Below are 15127 nucleotides of genomic sequence, written 5' to 3' on the forward strand. Positions count from 1 at the left end.
GAAGCCTCTTCTGCATTCTGAATTGTATAAATGCCTGTTCAAAGTAGAGCTGCAGGTTTGGGAGAGCATTCTTCAGTAACAGCTGGGGAAAAAATGACACCAAACTTTGAAAATTTGGTGTCAACAATCCAGCAACTGAAGCCATCAGTACTCCTAGCTGAGTCATTTGTATTTTTTTCTTACCATTACCAAATTTTCAAATGAAGATGCTTTGTTTGCACGTGGAAATGGAATTCTTGGATGTTAACATCATGATAAATGCTGAAGATGTTTTATCTAAAGCCTTATGGCATCACATGCTAACATAAGGAGCATCCAGCTGAAAAATCATAATTTATGTAGGATTAATTGTGTCAGGGAGGATGTGGTGTTGATTTACCTAGGAAATAGATGGAAGAAACATTCACACTGGAGAGAAGTATTCAGCTGATGTTCTAAAATACACAAATATGCAGCCATAAAACAAAAGCCTGTTTAAATTTCAAACAAACCTTGAGCCATCTAAATAAGTCATGGTTTGGGACCATGGAAGATGTTTTTTTAGATTAAAACAAATGTAAAAGGCTTAGAATGCTGAAGACCTTGCAGCTGCTGCTTTTACTGGCTTGCTTCTAATGCATGCTGAAATCTAATGAATTGCTGAAGCCCCGTTGAGATTTAATAAAGAATTCCTTGTCCTCTCTCTTTCTTTACAGACTTGCTACAAGTATTACATGAGTGATGACATCAGTCGTGATTCAGATGGGATGGATGAACAGTGTAGGTAAGTGTACAAAGACTGCAGTGTGTGCAAAATGGGGGAGTTTACAAGGACTGCAGTGTGTGCAAAATGGGGGAGTTTACAAGGACTGCAGTGTGTGCAAAATGGGAAAGTGTACAAGGACTGCAGTGTGTGCAAAATGGGGGAGTTTACAAGGACTGCAGTGTGTGCAAAATGGGAAAGTGTACAAGGACTGCAGTGTGTGCAAAATGGGGGAGTTTACAAGGACTGCAGTGTGTGCAAAATGGGAAAGTGTACAAGGACTGCAGTGTGTGCAAAATGGGAAAGTGTACAAAGACTGCAGTGTGTGCAAAATGGGAAAGTGTACAAGGACTGCCATGTGTGCAACATGGGAAAGTGTACAGAGACTGCAGTGTGTGCAAAATGGGAAAGTGTACAGAGACTGCAGTGTGTGCAAAATGGGAAAGTGTACAAGGACTGCAGTGTGTGCAAAATGGGAAAGTGTACAAGGACTACAGTGTGTGCAAAATGGGAGAGTGGACAAAAACTGCAGAGTGTGCAAAATGGGAAGGTACAAAGACTGAAGTAACACCCCCAGTTCTACTGGCTTGGGGATCTTTTTCCTTGCAATTGTGACATTATTGACAAATAAAGACAAATACGTAAGAGGTAGATCAACAATTATTTGTTGCCAAGAAATACTCAAGCCCAGGGTTTTTATAAGTTTGTTGTTTTAGTATATGAGCAGGAGAACATTTTATAAAGAAATGTAATAACAAGCACTTGTAAGATACCACATTTTTAACTAAATAACGTGCCATCTTCCTAACACCTTAAAGATGGGGAGAGAATCTGACATTCTAAACTTTATGAGCCAGAGAAGTTCTCCAGATGCACCTCCCACTTTTGAAATACCAAAGCACTTCTCTGTCCTTATGTCAAATATCTAAATGTGTAATTCAGTCAAAATTGTGCAGTCTGTGGTTTCTATGAGCACCATTTTCAGTCTTCATGTACTGCAGTAGTAATATATGAGTTAAGGCTAGAAAGACGGAAGTTTATTAATTTTGCTGTAAAATAAATCACAAATTTTCAGAAGAAACAGGGAAAATACGATTTAATTAATTTTTGCTCTTCTTTAAAGAAATCAGTGCTGAAATTGTGTTTGAAAATTACTGACCATTTCAGCTTGGGGAGGTGTTAATCTAATACATGAATTTTCTGGCTTTCAAACTCTCCATTGAGCTTTTCAGACACACTTTCAGTAAGAGTTTCAAGTAACAGATTCATCACCTGAATTTTTAAATATGTGAACTTAATAATATATCACCTCGTTGACACAGAGACAAAACTTGTACCTTTCTCAATCTCATTGCAGGTGGTGTGCTGAAGGTGGAAATTTGATTTGCTGTGACTTTTGCCATAACGCCTTCTGTAAAAAGTGCATTTTGCGCAACCTGGGCCGAAAGGAGCTCTCGACTATCCTGGATGAAAACACCCAGTGGCATTGCTACGTTTGCCATCCAGAGCCTTTGTTGGACTTGGTCACTGCGTGTGACAGTGTCTTTGAAAATTTAGAACAGTTACTTCAACAAAACAAAAAAAAGATGAAAGTTGAAAATGAGAAAAGTAAAATATATGACCACACAGTCAAGTTTTCTCCAAAGAGAAATAATGCAAATTGTAATGGGGAGGAAAAAAAATTAGATAATTCATATTCAGGTTCGCTAACGTATTCTTATAAAGCACTAATGGTGCCAAAAGACTTGCTTAAGAAAACAAAAAAACTGATTGAAACTACAACAAATCTGAATTCTAGCTTTGTAAGCTTTTTGAAAAACGCTGCAGAAAATGTAGAAATAAGCCCAACTGTGCAGCTGTGCCAGTTGAAAGCTTTTAAATCTGTGCTGAGTGACATGAAAAAAGCTCATCTGTCACTAGAAGAAGGCCTGAACCTAGAGATTCAAGCATTGAATGTTAAAATCAAAGATAAAAATACCAAAGAGAAAAAAACTGAGGTTAGATCAGAAAAAAACGAGGTGAACAAAGATGAAGGAAAGGAACATGTGGCATTAAAAGAGGATGACGCCACACAGACACAGAAAGAAGTTGTGTCGGAGCAGCCTGACAATGAGCCCATGGATCAAAGTGTTCCCTCAGTGGAGCAGACAGATAACAAGGCAGCTCCTGGGGAAGAGAAAAAGTCTGGTGGAAATGAAGAACCGCAGTATGAGCCCAACAGTACAGAGGCGTTAGACATGGATATCGTGTCCATCCCCTCCTCAGTTCCTGAAGATATTTTTGAGACTCTGGAATCTGCTATGGAGATTCAGATGCCATCAGATGAACAGGACAGTGGCAACACAGCAGCAGATCATGAGACTCTAAATTCAAACACAAAAGTGAACACTCCTGTGAAAGATACCAAAGGTGGTACCAAGTTAAAATCGTCGGCTAAAGGAACAAAAGAACTGATTGTAAAATTGACTCCGGTTTCCCTTTCAGAGTCCCCAGTTAAACCTGAAGATCAAGACAACGGCCTAGAAAAGGACAATAAAGACGTTGATACATCTAAAGACATTGATGCATCTAAAGACACTGATGAATCTCAACCTGGGGCAGCCAGCTGTGATTCTGTAAAACAAAACCACAGCGCTGGCAGCGAGCCCTCCACAGAGAACGACGCCATGCCCGTGGAGGACTCGGATCTCCGGAGGTCACCACGAGTCAAAACCACCCCCCTGAGGCGCCCCACGGACATCAGCCCCCTGACATCCAACTCAGAAGAGGACAGCAATGACACAAGCAATGAGAAACAGAAGAAGAAAGCAACCAAGCAACCGAGGAGGAAAAACGATAAAAGGAATTCTTCTGACAGCGCTGCTGATGGTCCCAGTCCTAACAAAGTTTCCAAATCCAAAAAGCCATATGACTTAGATCACAGCTCAGACTCTGATGAGTTGCCAGCTGTCCTTAAAGAAGCAAGGATGATGAGTCGCAGCTCCTCAGACAGTGAGAGCAACAGTGAAACACCAGCAAAGGATCAGAAGACTTCGGATTTTCCAAAGAATCAACCAATAAAGGATGAAAATGGAAAACGAAAGAGGAAAAGTTCCAGTTCCGGTTCAGATTTAGATGCTAAAAGAGGCAAATCAGGTAAAAATGCTGCTGCTGCCAAAAAGAAACGACAGAATTACTCTGATTCTTCAAACTATGATTCTGAGTTGGAAAAGGAGATTAAAATGTTGAGTAAAATTGAGGCTGCAAAAAAATCGAAGAAAAAATACTCACAAAAAGATGATAGTTATGATTCCTCTGAAGAAGAGCAGAGGAAAAAAGTAAACAGTAAGAGAAAGGTAAGTCTGAAGAAGAAGAGAGGTAAATCTTCTGAAGATGATGATGCTGAGAAGTCTTCTCCAGAGAAGGAAATGAATCATTCTTCTAAAGATAAAAAAACGGGTAAGAAGTCAGCTGCAAAGGACAAGACAAGAGACTCAAAAGAAAAATCTGCGAAGGGAAAATGTGATGAGTCTTCTGATGCTGAGAAGTCTTCACTGGAGAAAGAGGAGACTCCTGAAGTTAAGAAAAAGAGGGATTTGAAAAAGAAAAAGGCACAGGATGATTCTTCTTCTGAGAGTACTGAGAAATCTGCAAAGAAAGAGCACAAGTCGGAGTCTTCAAAAGACAGACTCAAGAACAAAAAAGGATCAGAAAGCAAAGCAAAGAAATCTGAGAAATTGAAAAAGAAAGGTTTCAAGAAAGAGCAAGACGATTCCTCTTCTGATCTTGATAAGTCATCTGCAGAGAAAGGAAGTAGCAATTCTTCTGAAAACGACAGAGTTAAAAAGGAACCCGTGTTTACTGAGAAGAGAAAATTGAGAGCGAGAGTGTCTAAAAGAGTACACATTGATTTATCCTCTGACACTGAGAAATCTCCCCAAAAAGAGGAGAGTTCTGATGATGATGCCGTGAGGCGTAAAAAACAAACAGAAACAAAAGAAAAGAAAAAAGTTAGCCACAAAAAGAAAATTTCCAAGAAAGAACAGAATGACTCATCCTCTTCTGATGAGGAGTCTTACGAAGACACCAAGAAAAAGATTAAAAGAGGATCAGTAAAAGAAAATAAAAAGAGCAACTTAAAAAAGAAAGTGGCAAAAAAGAAGGTGGTTGTGACTTCCTCTTCCTCATCTGATAAGGAAGAAAATGAAGAAGATGATCAGAACTCCACGGGTGATGGGAGCAGCGACGAGCAGAAGATCAGGCCGGTGACCGAAAGCTTGATGCTCTCTGCTGATGGAGGATTTTGTCAGTCATCAGGTGTGCAAAAGATGCTCATGTACACAAATTAAAATACTAACAGGAATTTTGGGTGACTTTTAATAATCTAGAAGCAAAAAGCACTCATCAGTTGGTAATTACACATTTCAATGTTTGCAGCCTGTTGGGTTTTCTGACACGGATTTGGAAGCACATGTTGTAAAGTTCCTTTCCAGCCAAACTATCCTGTGACTGTAAGATTCTGTGATTTCAGTTTGTGCAGCTTCTCCCTGGAGGAAAAAATGATGTTTGGAAAACTCCAGGCAGTATTTAGAACAGGTACTGCCTTGCAGTCCAGCTTTCCAAAGCCTGGACCTTGCCTCACCTGCCCACCTTCTATTTAGCAGAAGCTGGTTGGAATGAGTAGATAATGTGGTGAACTCAAATTTATCACCCCCTCTCTGTGCATTGGAGACCTGTGGCACTGTAATACACATTTAAAAATCAAGTAAATTATTTTTATGCCTCACAAGAGCCATGTAGGCTTAGAATAGCCCACTTAGAAATCTGCCATTGCTTATTGTTTTCATACATTTATCTCTGTGCAGATAATACTGGGACTTGTAGGGCTTTTCCTTGAGTGGTACCTTATCTATGTTTTCCCCAGTGATGTCACTGCTGGGGGAGATGGCAGATAATTCATGGTTTGCATAGTAATGAGTTGGTTTTTTGCATGTGGTTGCTGCCACAGCCATTGAAACTCCTATAGACAGACTATTGATGGCACTCAGTGACAGTTCTCAGCACCACTGGACCATCTGTGAAAAATGCCTTAAAAATGGAATTGCCCATGTACAGTTCATGGAGTTGGTATTGAAATGGCCAAAAGAAGAAAGTTGGGTTTAATATATCAGAAGGTTTTTGAGGCACTGGGAGCTGTTGGTTCATTGGCAGGTCACAATGGAGAGATGGATAGCAGGGTACAAACTGAACAAGATTCTGATATGGGATGATTGACAGCAGAGTTAGACTGAGAGAGAAGGGGCTTGGTTTAGACTGGAGACAGAATGCCAAAAATGTGTCTGAATTTCTGTCTGCAAGTCACCTCATGGGCAGTGTTAGGGGAGGCTGAGCTGGAGTGTGCCCCAAGGATGAGAGGCAGTGGATACAGCATTTATCAAGGAAAACTGAGACATACTAGGAGTATTCTTACACTGAGCATGGACAAACTTGGAACTGGTTGCCCTCCTGAACTTCAGAATCTTTGTCCTTTGAAATGTTCCAAACTTGACTGGCCAAGGCCCTGTAGTAACTGACCTGACTTTGGAGGTAGCTTTGCTCTGAGGATGGAGTTGGAGTAGAGCAGGTCCAGATGTCTCTTCCAGCTTTAGTTGTTGTTTGATTCTCTGAAATTCTGCCTGTGTTAGAGTATTTTCAGAGGAGAAGAATGTGGCCTTTGTCTGCAGTTTGCTTTTGGTTTAATAGGTGAATTAATAAAATAAAGGAGTCTGTTCTGTGTCTGAATAAGGTTTGTAGATTGATCACTGGATGAGACTTAGGATCTGGTTTAATCAACTGGATACTTTTATTTATATACATGAGAGGCTTTCTGTGATCACCTTGGAGTGTGCCCCTTTCAGCCTAGTTTTAGTCCAGTCCTCACAGAAAATAAACAGAAATTATGAATAAGGGGATGTCAGCTCATTAGGATCATGAGGTTTCTTTCCCTCTAATTTCACTACCTAGCAGATTTGTCTGGCTTGCATATAAAACAAAAAAGAGAGAAGAGGAAGGGGAGAGGCCTGGGAATGTGCTGGAAGCAATCCAAATTCCTCAGCCCAGCCAGGAGAGTGCAGAGGAGCTCGAGGGCAGGATTCACGATGTGCTGTTCCTTCTCAGTCCTGTGTCCCATGTTGTTGATGTCTTTTGTACATGAGACAGTGCCATGTAGTGCAGCTGAGTTTGGATATTTGCATGTGGAATTCACAAAATACAACTCTTTACACACACCCTTAGTGTGAAAGCAAAAATAGGAAGGATTGGTGTTCTCTTCCCTCCCATGGGCTTGGGAAGCAGTTCCTGTATTTGTTTGTGCCTTCTTTTCACTTTGCACAAACTCAGTAGTGGAGCTTCTGACAGAGTAAATAACTTCATGGGAAACTCATTTCTGATTCCTGAATAGGGTGTTTAGTCTCTTAGGTTTTGGTGTAAAATCCCAAATTCACAGTATGTTATTGAGAATGAGTTGCAAGTTTTGTGTAGTAGCAAGCAAAACTGATGAAACTAGATTTATTTTTATTTGTCAAGACAGGTAACTGATAGAAAAGCAGTATTACCAAGCTGTTTTTAAATGGGCATTGCTGATGGAAATGCAGTTCGTGTGTTGTGCTGTTTATTGTCGAATTTACACATATTAATCGTTTTTCTCTTGGACTTTTTTTTTTCAGGAGATGAGGGAGAGGCTCTATCAAGGACTATCCCAATGGAGGAGGAGGAAGATGATGATGATGACGACCCTGAGAATAGGTATGATACCCTCCATAAGGACTTAAAAACGATTATAACACACCCTAGGCGTGGGCGCAAACCGGCGCAACGGAGGAGCAAGCAGGTGGTAAAAAGCACGGCTGCCTGCCCGGTAAAGACTCGCTCACGGGCCTCCCGCAAGTGTGAACTCGGGGCCAGAAAACAGAGGCCCCCCAGAGCCAGGAATGCAAAGCAAATGTTTAAAAGTGGTAGCTGACACAGCTGGCTAGGGGGGTGTTCTAAAAGCACTGCAGCGCTGTCCCACTGAAGCGCTCCCGGTGCTCTTGGGGAGGTTGTGACAAGGATCTTGCAGGCAGGTCAAAAGCTGCTGCTGCTAAATGTGAATTTCAGTTAGTTGTGGGGAATAGAAGGGGACAGTTTGCATCTGTGCAATGTGCAGTGCTGCAATATTTTCAGAATTAATATGGTTATTACTGTTACTTAATATGCTCTTTTTTTTAAAATTGAAACGCCTTTTCTCAATAAAGAGAAAGCACAAATGTGGGGAAAACCGTATTAGGTATTTTCAGCTGTTAATTCAACTGACTTTTAATCCACTAAAAAGTATCTGAAGTGACTAATCTGAGTTAGGCCATGATTCTACAAGCACTGTGCATAGGCTCAACTGGTATCAAAGAGACTAATTATATATTTTAAGTCTTTGCATAGGTATTTTCAGAATTGTGGCTTATATGTATTGCTTCAGTTTGGAATTCAATAAAAAAAGAATCTCTGTAAGATACAGTTAGCTAAGACATGTCATATTTTACCAGTACCATTGTAGCTATCAAAATTAGCCTGGCTAGAAATGTAAAAAACTTCATTTCCTAAATGCACAACATGAATTATGAAGCCACAGGTTCTTTTTGGAAGTTACTGTAGTTAGACTGAAGAGCTGCTCAACAAATTTTCATACAGTGTTTCAGAAACTGATTTTTTTTGTTGTTGTTTTGGCCATATAGCATGTGTGGGACCAGTTGCTGGTGGAGTCTTTTTCTGCTTCTGAGCCTTACTAGTTTAGAATATGGAATCCTCATTTCACAGAGTTGTATGTTTTGATATGTGGCTGAAGTAAAAATTTAAAACCATTGTTTTATATCCTTTACGGACCTCAGTTTGGCATCCAAATGCTGCTGCTGAATTAGCTCTTGTGTGTTTTCAGTCATCAAATTTAACCCAGTAATTCAGCTCCTGAAAGAATCATGGTTTTTTTAGGGACTTGACAGCACAGGGTCATAAGCAGAACATGGTAAACTTTGGTATATCAAGATTTTTTAAAATTCTGCTTTAATTTCAGTCCTGTTTTAATTAATCCCCCTCCCCTTTTCTTTTTTTTTTTTTGTTTTTGTGAGTTTCTGGTTGATAACTAAACCAATACACTTTTGTCAGAAGTTCAGTATTTATCACACAAACGTTTCTGACAGAACTCAATCATGATTTAGTTTGAGCTGTATTGGGAAATTAATTAAGCTAATTGATTACAAACAGTAATATAAATTCAGGCTTTAAAAATCAGTTTCTGTACTTTGTTTTGAAGCTGCCTCTTTGTTAATTTTTTATTTAGGGGATCTTTTGAACATCTATTTATGAGATGGGGAGGTATTTTGTCAATAAACAGTGTTGTCAACCTTCAGACGTGTTAACTGGTAATGCAGTCTGACTTTACCTTACTCATGTGTTGTACTTGGCACCAAAATCAGAGCTATAAAACTGTAAAAAAGATGGAACAAATTTCAAGAAGTTAAAAACCTGTTCTTCTGTTTCCTCAACACAAAGTGTTTTAAGTAGTTTACCTACTGATTCAGAGAAGTTGCCTATTTTCTTCCAGGCCAAAGAGGGTACCTGGTACCTGCTGGGTGTTTGTAGTGTGGGAACTCCTGTTTGCAAGTCTCTAGTTTAGATGTTCTGTTATTTGCATACCTGGGGATGTGCATGATATGAATATTAATAGTCTTGAAATCATCTTTTTTGCCAGAATGCAATATCCAAGTGGGTCATACTATGCCATACATACAGTGCTGTATGCTTTCATCTTCTGTTGTGTAACTATTATTGGTCCTTCTGATCTTTTAAATGGTACTGTTTGATATGTTTGCAGTAGTTCTGTTTATTAAGAAGTCAATAGTGTATTTAATGCAGAATGCCTTTAAGTATTTGATGGTTACAATAAATTTTTGTAAAACGTTTTTCTTGTCCAAGCATTTAATTTAAACCCAACTCTGACAGCTTGAAAATCAGCCTCTTCCACCAAAGACAGCACAGTATTTAGAACAAGATGTTTGGCAGTTTTCACTCTTTTTTTGGACATGTATGACATTTCATCCAAATATTAATTTCTTAAAATATATTTTAAAGAGTTCTGAATTTTCTAGTAGTACCCTGAAGGCCCATTTAAGCCAGTAGTGCTGTAGCTGGAATTCTGGTGGCTTTTATTAGCCCCATTCCAACATCCTCCCCCACCCAAGGGCTTTGTTTATTTCTACATATAATTAGTAGAGATTTATGAACACTGAGTGTGAGTTGATGTAATCTAATTGGTAATAAAACATCACAATCATGAACTAAAATTTAAAATCATGGCTTTTTAAGAAAAAAAAAAAATTAGTCTCACCAAGATTTTGACCAATCTCATTGTATTGGCACTGTAAAAATCTTGAACAAGAATGGTGCAAATTACCATGGGGGCTTAACTCCACATCATGAGAGGCTGCACCTCCTGCTCCAGCTCTGCTGCAAAGTCTGAAGGAGCTTTTAAAGTAGTCCTGCAGTGTAACCAAGCAACCCCTGGGGAATTTCTAGTCTGTCTCTTGTGAAAACTCTTTTTCTTTTACCATGACTTAAAAATCCATACTAATCAGTTTATTATTTAGAAATGTATTCTGCTGGTGTTGTTCTTACAAAGGGGAAATATCTTTAAATCCCAGTTGATACAAAGATGTGCTTATGTGCTGTTATTTTATTCTGGAGTTGGTTTTGTGTGTCCTGGTTTGAGGTTGCAGCCCCATTCTGTGGGGCACTGGATAAATGCGTGTGCCCTTCATATAAATGTCACCATAAGTTTAGATAAGATGGAGTGGGGGCAACATGACATGCTCAAGGTCACAGCAGATCAGTGCAGGAATATGAGTAAAGTGCAGGGATTTTAAAATATTATTTTATTTTTTACTCTATTTTTTACTGCCTGAAACCCTGTCCTGGCTCTCTGTGCCTCTTAATTAAATCCATTGCTGGTGCTCAACTGTTACATCTGAATGGCCAAGAATCTTTTATGTCCTTGACCTGATAAATATTACAATCCCTTTGGATTTCCATGGTTTTCTCTGGAACAATATGAGTGAGGGAATTTTCACACTATCATAGCTTGTTTTTCTTGCTGCTATTAATGCAAATACTAAAAATATTAAAGCTGCCATGTGAAGTCTCTTAGCTTAGAAATCTGGTGACTCTAAATGGGTTTTATCATAGAATAGAAATATGTTATCCTGGTCAACATCTATTGTGGTTTAATTTAAACCCAAGTTCCAGAGCCCTGTACTCAATTTATAATAATTCATATAATTTGTTACATCAGTCATTTGTCACATGAATTTACAAGGCCTAATCTCTTTGGGTGTAATGTTGCTTACACTTATCATTCCTATCAGATGTGTGGTTAATTAAAAATGGGCATCTTTTAAATCTCAAACATCTTAATGTCTCACTTTTTTTTGCCTAAATTCATACCAGTAAATCACTGAAGAAAATACAGCTTTTCTCACTAAAAAATAGTCCCATCTCAATTTGTTTGCAAGTGGTTAAGTTTTTATCCTAGATAAAAAACAGGACTAATGTTCTATCATGGCAATAACTTTTCTTAATCAATATTATTATAAATAATTAAAAGCTAATCAGTTTACCCAGTCTGGGTATCAATATACCCAATTGTTGGTTATGCAGGTGATTAATAGGAAAATGAGAGCATCTTCTCTTTATGGATGGCAGATTTTGTGCTTGATCTTTTTAGGTGTTAGATACATTTGCTGTTTCCTATTCCTCTTAAAAAAATAAATACTTCACTAAAGAACAAATTAAAATGAAGGTCTTGTTTTGCTAAGAACCAAAGTCAGCCTTTTAAAGGTGACTTGTGTAGAGGTAAGTATTGCCATCCACAAGCTGTGTTACCTTTGCTAATGCACGTGCCTAAATAAGTCAAAGGCAGGACTTTCAGGATTCAATTTCAATTTTTTTTCAGGTTGTTAAGGTTTTTTTTCTCTTCTAAAACTTTGGGTTTCTATTAGACGAGAAGAGTAGCCAGACCACTGCTCCCTGCATTTTCTGGTGTAGGAGTCAAGGTTAATAATTTATGTTAAAATCTGTTAAAGTGAAGCCAACTTGTGACATTCCAAGCAGTTTCATTTTGAAGAAAAACTTCTAACCATTAAGAGATGGAAGAAATATAGTCTGAATTTCTTATATTTCTTTATTTCTGTTGCTGTTACACATGATATGCTGGGTTTTAAAAAAAAAATCAACAACCAACCAAACCCTAAATCCCTTTTCCAAATATCCTCTGGGAGGACCTAATGCAAAAAGAATTTGGAAGAGGATGTTACTTATCTGTGGACTTTAGTAAGTTTTCTTTGGGTTCATGCTGTGATTTCTTGATAAATGTGGAATTGAAGTTCTCCAAGGGTACTGCTTGGTAAAGTTTTAATCAGCTTTTTCTTCTCAAGACAGAGGGGGAGGGTGTGTTTTGGATGCTGCTGGATGGTCTGACTCACTGAACAATCTGAAATGTTTATTAAACTATTTTGCTTCCATCTTTTAATAATAACAGAATATAAATTAGTGTGAGAGTGTTTTTAAAAATTACATTACTGCTCAAAAATTAGAAAATACTGTGTGGAGTGTCAGGAAAGATAGCTTGGGAAGATTCCCTTTGAACAATTATTTTGTTTTGGGGACACATTGCAGGCTGGAAAAAGAAATACTGATTGTTAAAAGCCTATTTTATTGTTTCCATAGAACAACAACTCAGTTTTCTGTTGTATAGGAAGCTTTGCTTGAGAGATCCCTTTTCCTTTGCCATTCCCAGGTCTGGGTTGTGGTTCAGTTCTTTTGAGCTGTTGTTTTGCCTGCTGTGAGAACTTCCTCATCCTGAACTATGTACACACAGCATGCATTAATTCTCCCAAAAGGCAAGACAGATGAGCTTTCACCTAGAAAATACATATTTCATTTAAAATGGATGACCTCAGAATGAAAACACTAATATTCCTGATATTTATATGAGGAAGACTTGATTTATTTTTTTCCCCTGGAAGTACAAATACTTTAAGTCCACTATTTTCCTGTGCTTTTGACATACCTGCCTTTAGATAGACAAGATTTTTATGTTGCAAGTGCATGTAAAGAAATAATTTTTCCACAGTCACTTGTGCATTAGCTGGAAACTTGTTCTGCAGTGAAACCATGGGGAGCTGAGTGGACAGTTTGTGGAGCAGGAAATAAAATGATGATTTTTATCTGAAATTCAGGTCTTGTAGTGTTGTTGGTCAGACTTTTTTGGTTATAAACACATAAAGGTTTTGGTAAGGCAAGTGCTTGTGGTTGATTATCCAGCTAGACTATGGATAAAATAAAATCTTTTAATCTGTACATTTTATAACCATTTCAAATTTGCTGTAAAGCAGGAAACTTCTCTTTTAAAGAAGCTTTACACAAACCTGCTTTCTAAAAGCAAGTCAACACATCACATTTAATGTGAGATTCTTGCTGATAGATCCTGTCTTGCCACAATGACTTTTCATCACGTGTATTTTTTTTTTTTGTTCAGCTTTCAGCCCTTTTTTTGAAGTTCTGAATGGTGTAGGATTACACTTGTCGTTCATAGATTTGCTTGAACAATGGAATAAATAGTGTTTTCTGTTTTACTTCAAAGAATTGCCAAGAAAATGCTTTTAGAAGAAATCAAAGCCAATCTTTCCTCTGATGAGGATACGTCTTCAGACGAGCAGCCAGAGGAAGGGAAAAAGAAACCTGCAAAGCAAACTGAAAACACAGGAGATAATGGTAAGCACCAAAAAAGCATCTGGGGAAAAAGTGGTGCTGTGGCACCTGTCATGATTTCAAGGGTTACTTGGGAAAATGATGATTGTTAAAGTCTTCAGAAAAAAAATATTACTGATTTTGCTGTGTGGTTGCCACACAGAGACCAATGTACGTGGTCATGAGGATTATCATCTTTTTAGTCTTCTCTATGTTTATTTTGTTGTTACAGTCTGGTTTTTGTAAGCAATTAAGAAGCCCTAGGGGTTTATGAGGGTTAATCTCTACACAACTGTAAGTTTTGCAAGTGCTGAGGGGAGATTTGGCTAACACACTCACTGGAACAGGCATTCCAAGCATTCAGGCAGTGGGAAATACTAAACATTTGAGGAAACTGGTATGTTGTTGTTTGTAATTCCCTGGTAAAGCACAGGATTTAGCCTAAATTAATTCAGATTTTAATTCTTGCCCAGTTTGTGTAAGATAAGAAAGTGATTGGTATGAATGTAGTACTGACTCTTCTGTGTGACAGGAGAGAAGGAAAAGGAAGACAAGAAGTCTGAAAAGGAAGAAGATAATTCTGAGTCAGATTCAGAAGAAGAAGAAACATCCAAGAAGCCCAGATACAGACACAGACTGCTGAGGCAGAAGCTCACCGTGAGTGATGGGGAGTCTGGAGAAGAAAAAAAGGTGGTGAAACCAAAAGACAAAAAAGAAGGGGGAAAACGCAGAAATAGAAGGAAAGGTACATAATCCACATCTCTTTTTTTTTTTGGTCATAAAAAGTACTTGCTTCTGTAAAATAAATCCAAAGTTTGTCAGAATGGAGATCTCAACCTTTGTGATTTTAAAATCCCTGTATAAACTTCATGGTGTAGGAAATCTGGCATTCCCATATCTTTGTTTGATAAATAGTTTTATTTAAAATTAAAATGTCAGATTGAAGTGCAGCTCTCTCCGGAGTCTTAGAAAATCCATCCTAAAGAGCAGAGGCAAGGCCAGGATGTCTAAATGTGGAGAAATCAGTCTTGGCCTCTCTGTAATTTCTCTCTTGGCCTGGCAGTGGTGCCTGAGGAAGGTGTCCATGCTGGAATTGCAGTGGAGCAGGCTGGAGCTGAGCACCAGAGGGCACTGTGAAATGAGCCTGGCCTGGGCCTTCATTGTTGCCGGCAGGAACAAAGAACCTCTGGGTGTTTCCTGGCCAGGAAAGGTGCTCTGGGCTTCTCTGATCCCTGTGTTGCACTAATGCCAGCCAGCTTTTGTGGTCTTCCACAGAATAAAAGAATGTGATTTATGTAGCATTTTCTTCTGTGAAAACTCTTAATTTTTGTCTTTTTACATATTCATGTTTTTCCTCCCTTAAAGGATTAAAACTACCTACAGTTTTCCATGCAGGAGGAATAACTGTAAATCACCTTTAAATTAATGTGCAAATAAGAGGCAGCTCAGGGTTCTTTAGTGCAAGCCTTTGAAGTTGATTGCCCTCAAACAGGACAATATATTTGATTTCACTTTGCCCTTTTTAGCCCTGTGTTATTAATGTTACCTTTCCCCATGTATTCATGTTTTAAGCCTTGTCATTCATAAAACAATTAA

At 38.5% G+C, this 15127-nt stretch overlaps 1 protein-coding gene across 2 annotated transcripts in view; it reads left to right on the forward strand.

The window, feature by feature from the left end:
* The window catches only part of ATRX (ATRX chromatin remodeler), a 66354-nt gene that overhangs the window by 21869 nt on the left and 29358 nt on the right, over positions 1–15127 (forward strand). For both annotated transcript variants that reach the window (XM_083876575.1, XM_083876576.1), the window contains 5 exons: positions 696–763; positions 2100–5038; positions 7426–7504; positions 13425–13555; positions 14064–14276. In XM_083876575.1, the coding sequence (XP_083732701.1) occupies positions 696–763; positions 2100–5038; positions 7426–7504; positions 13425–13555; positions 14064–14276 (3430 nt within the window). The remainder of the gene's footprint in view (positions 1–695; positions 764–2099; positions 5039–7425; positions 7505–13424; positions 13556–14063; positions 14277–15127) is intronic.

The sequence above is a fragment of the Zosterops lateralis genome, assembly GCF_965231275.1.
Source record: "Zosterops lateralis genome assembly, chromosome: 21".
In the NCBI taxonomy this organism is placed as follows: Eukaryota; Metazoa; Chordata; class Aves; order Passeriformes; family Zosteropidae; genus Zosterops; species Zosterops lateralis.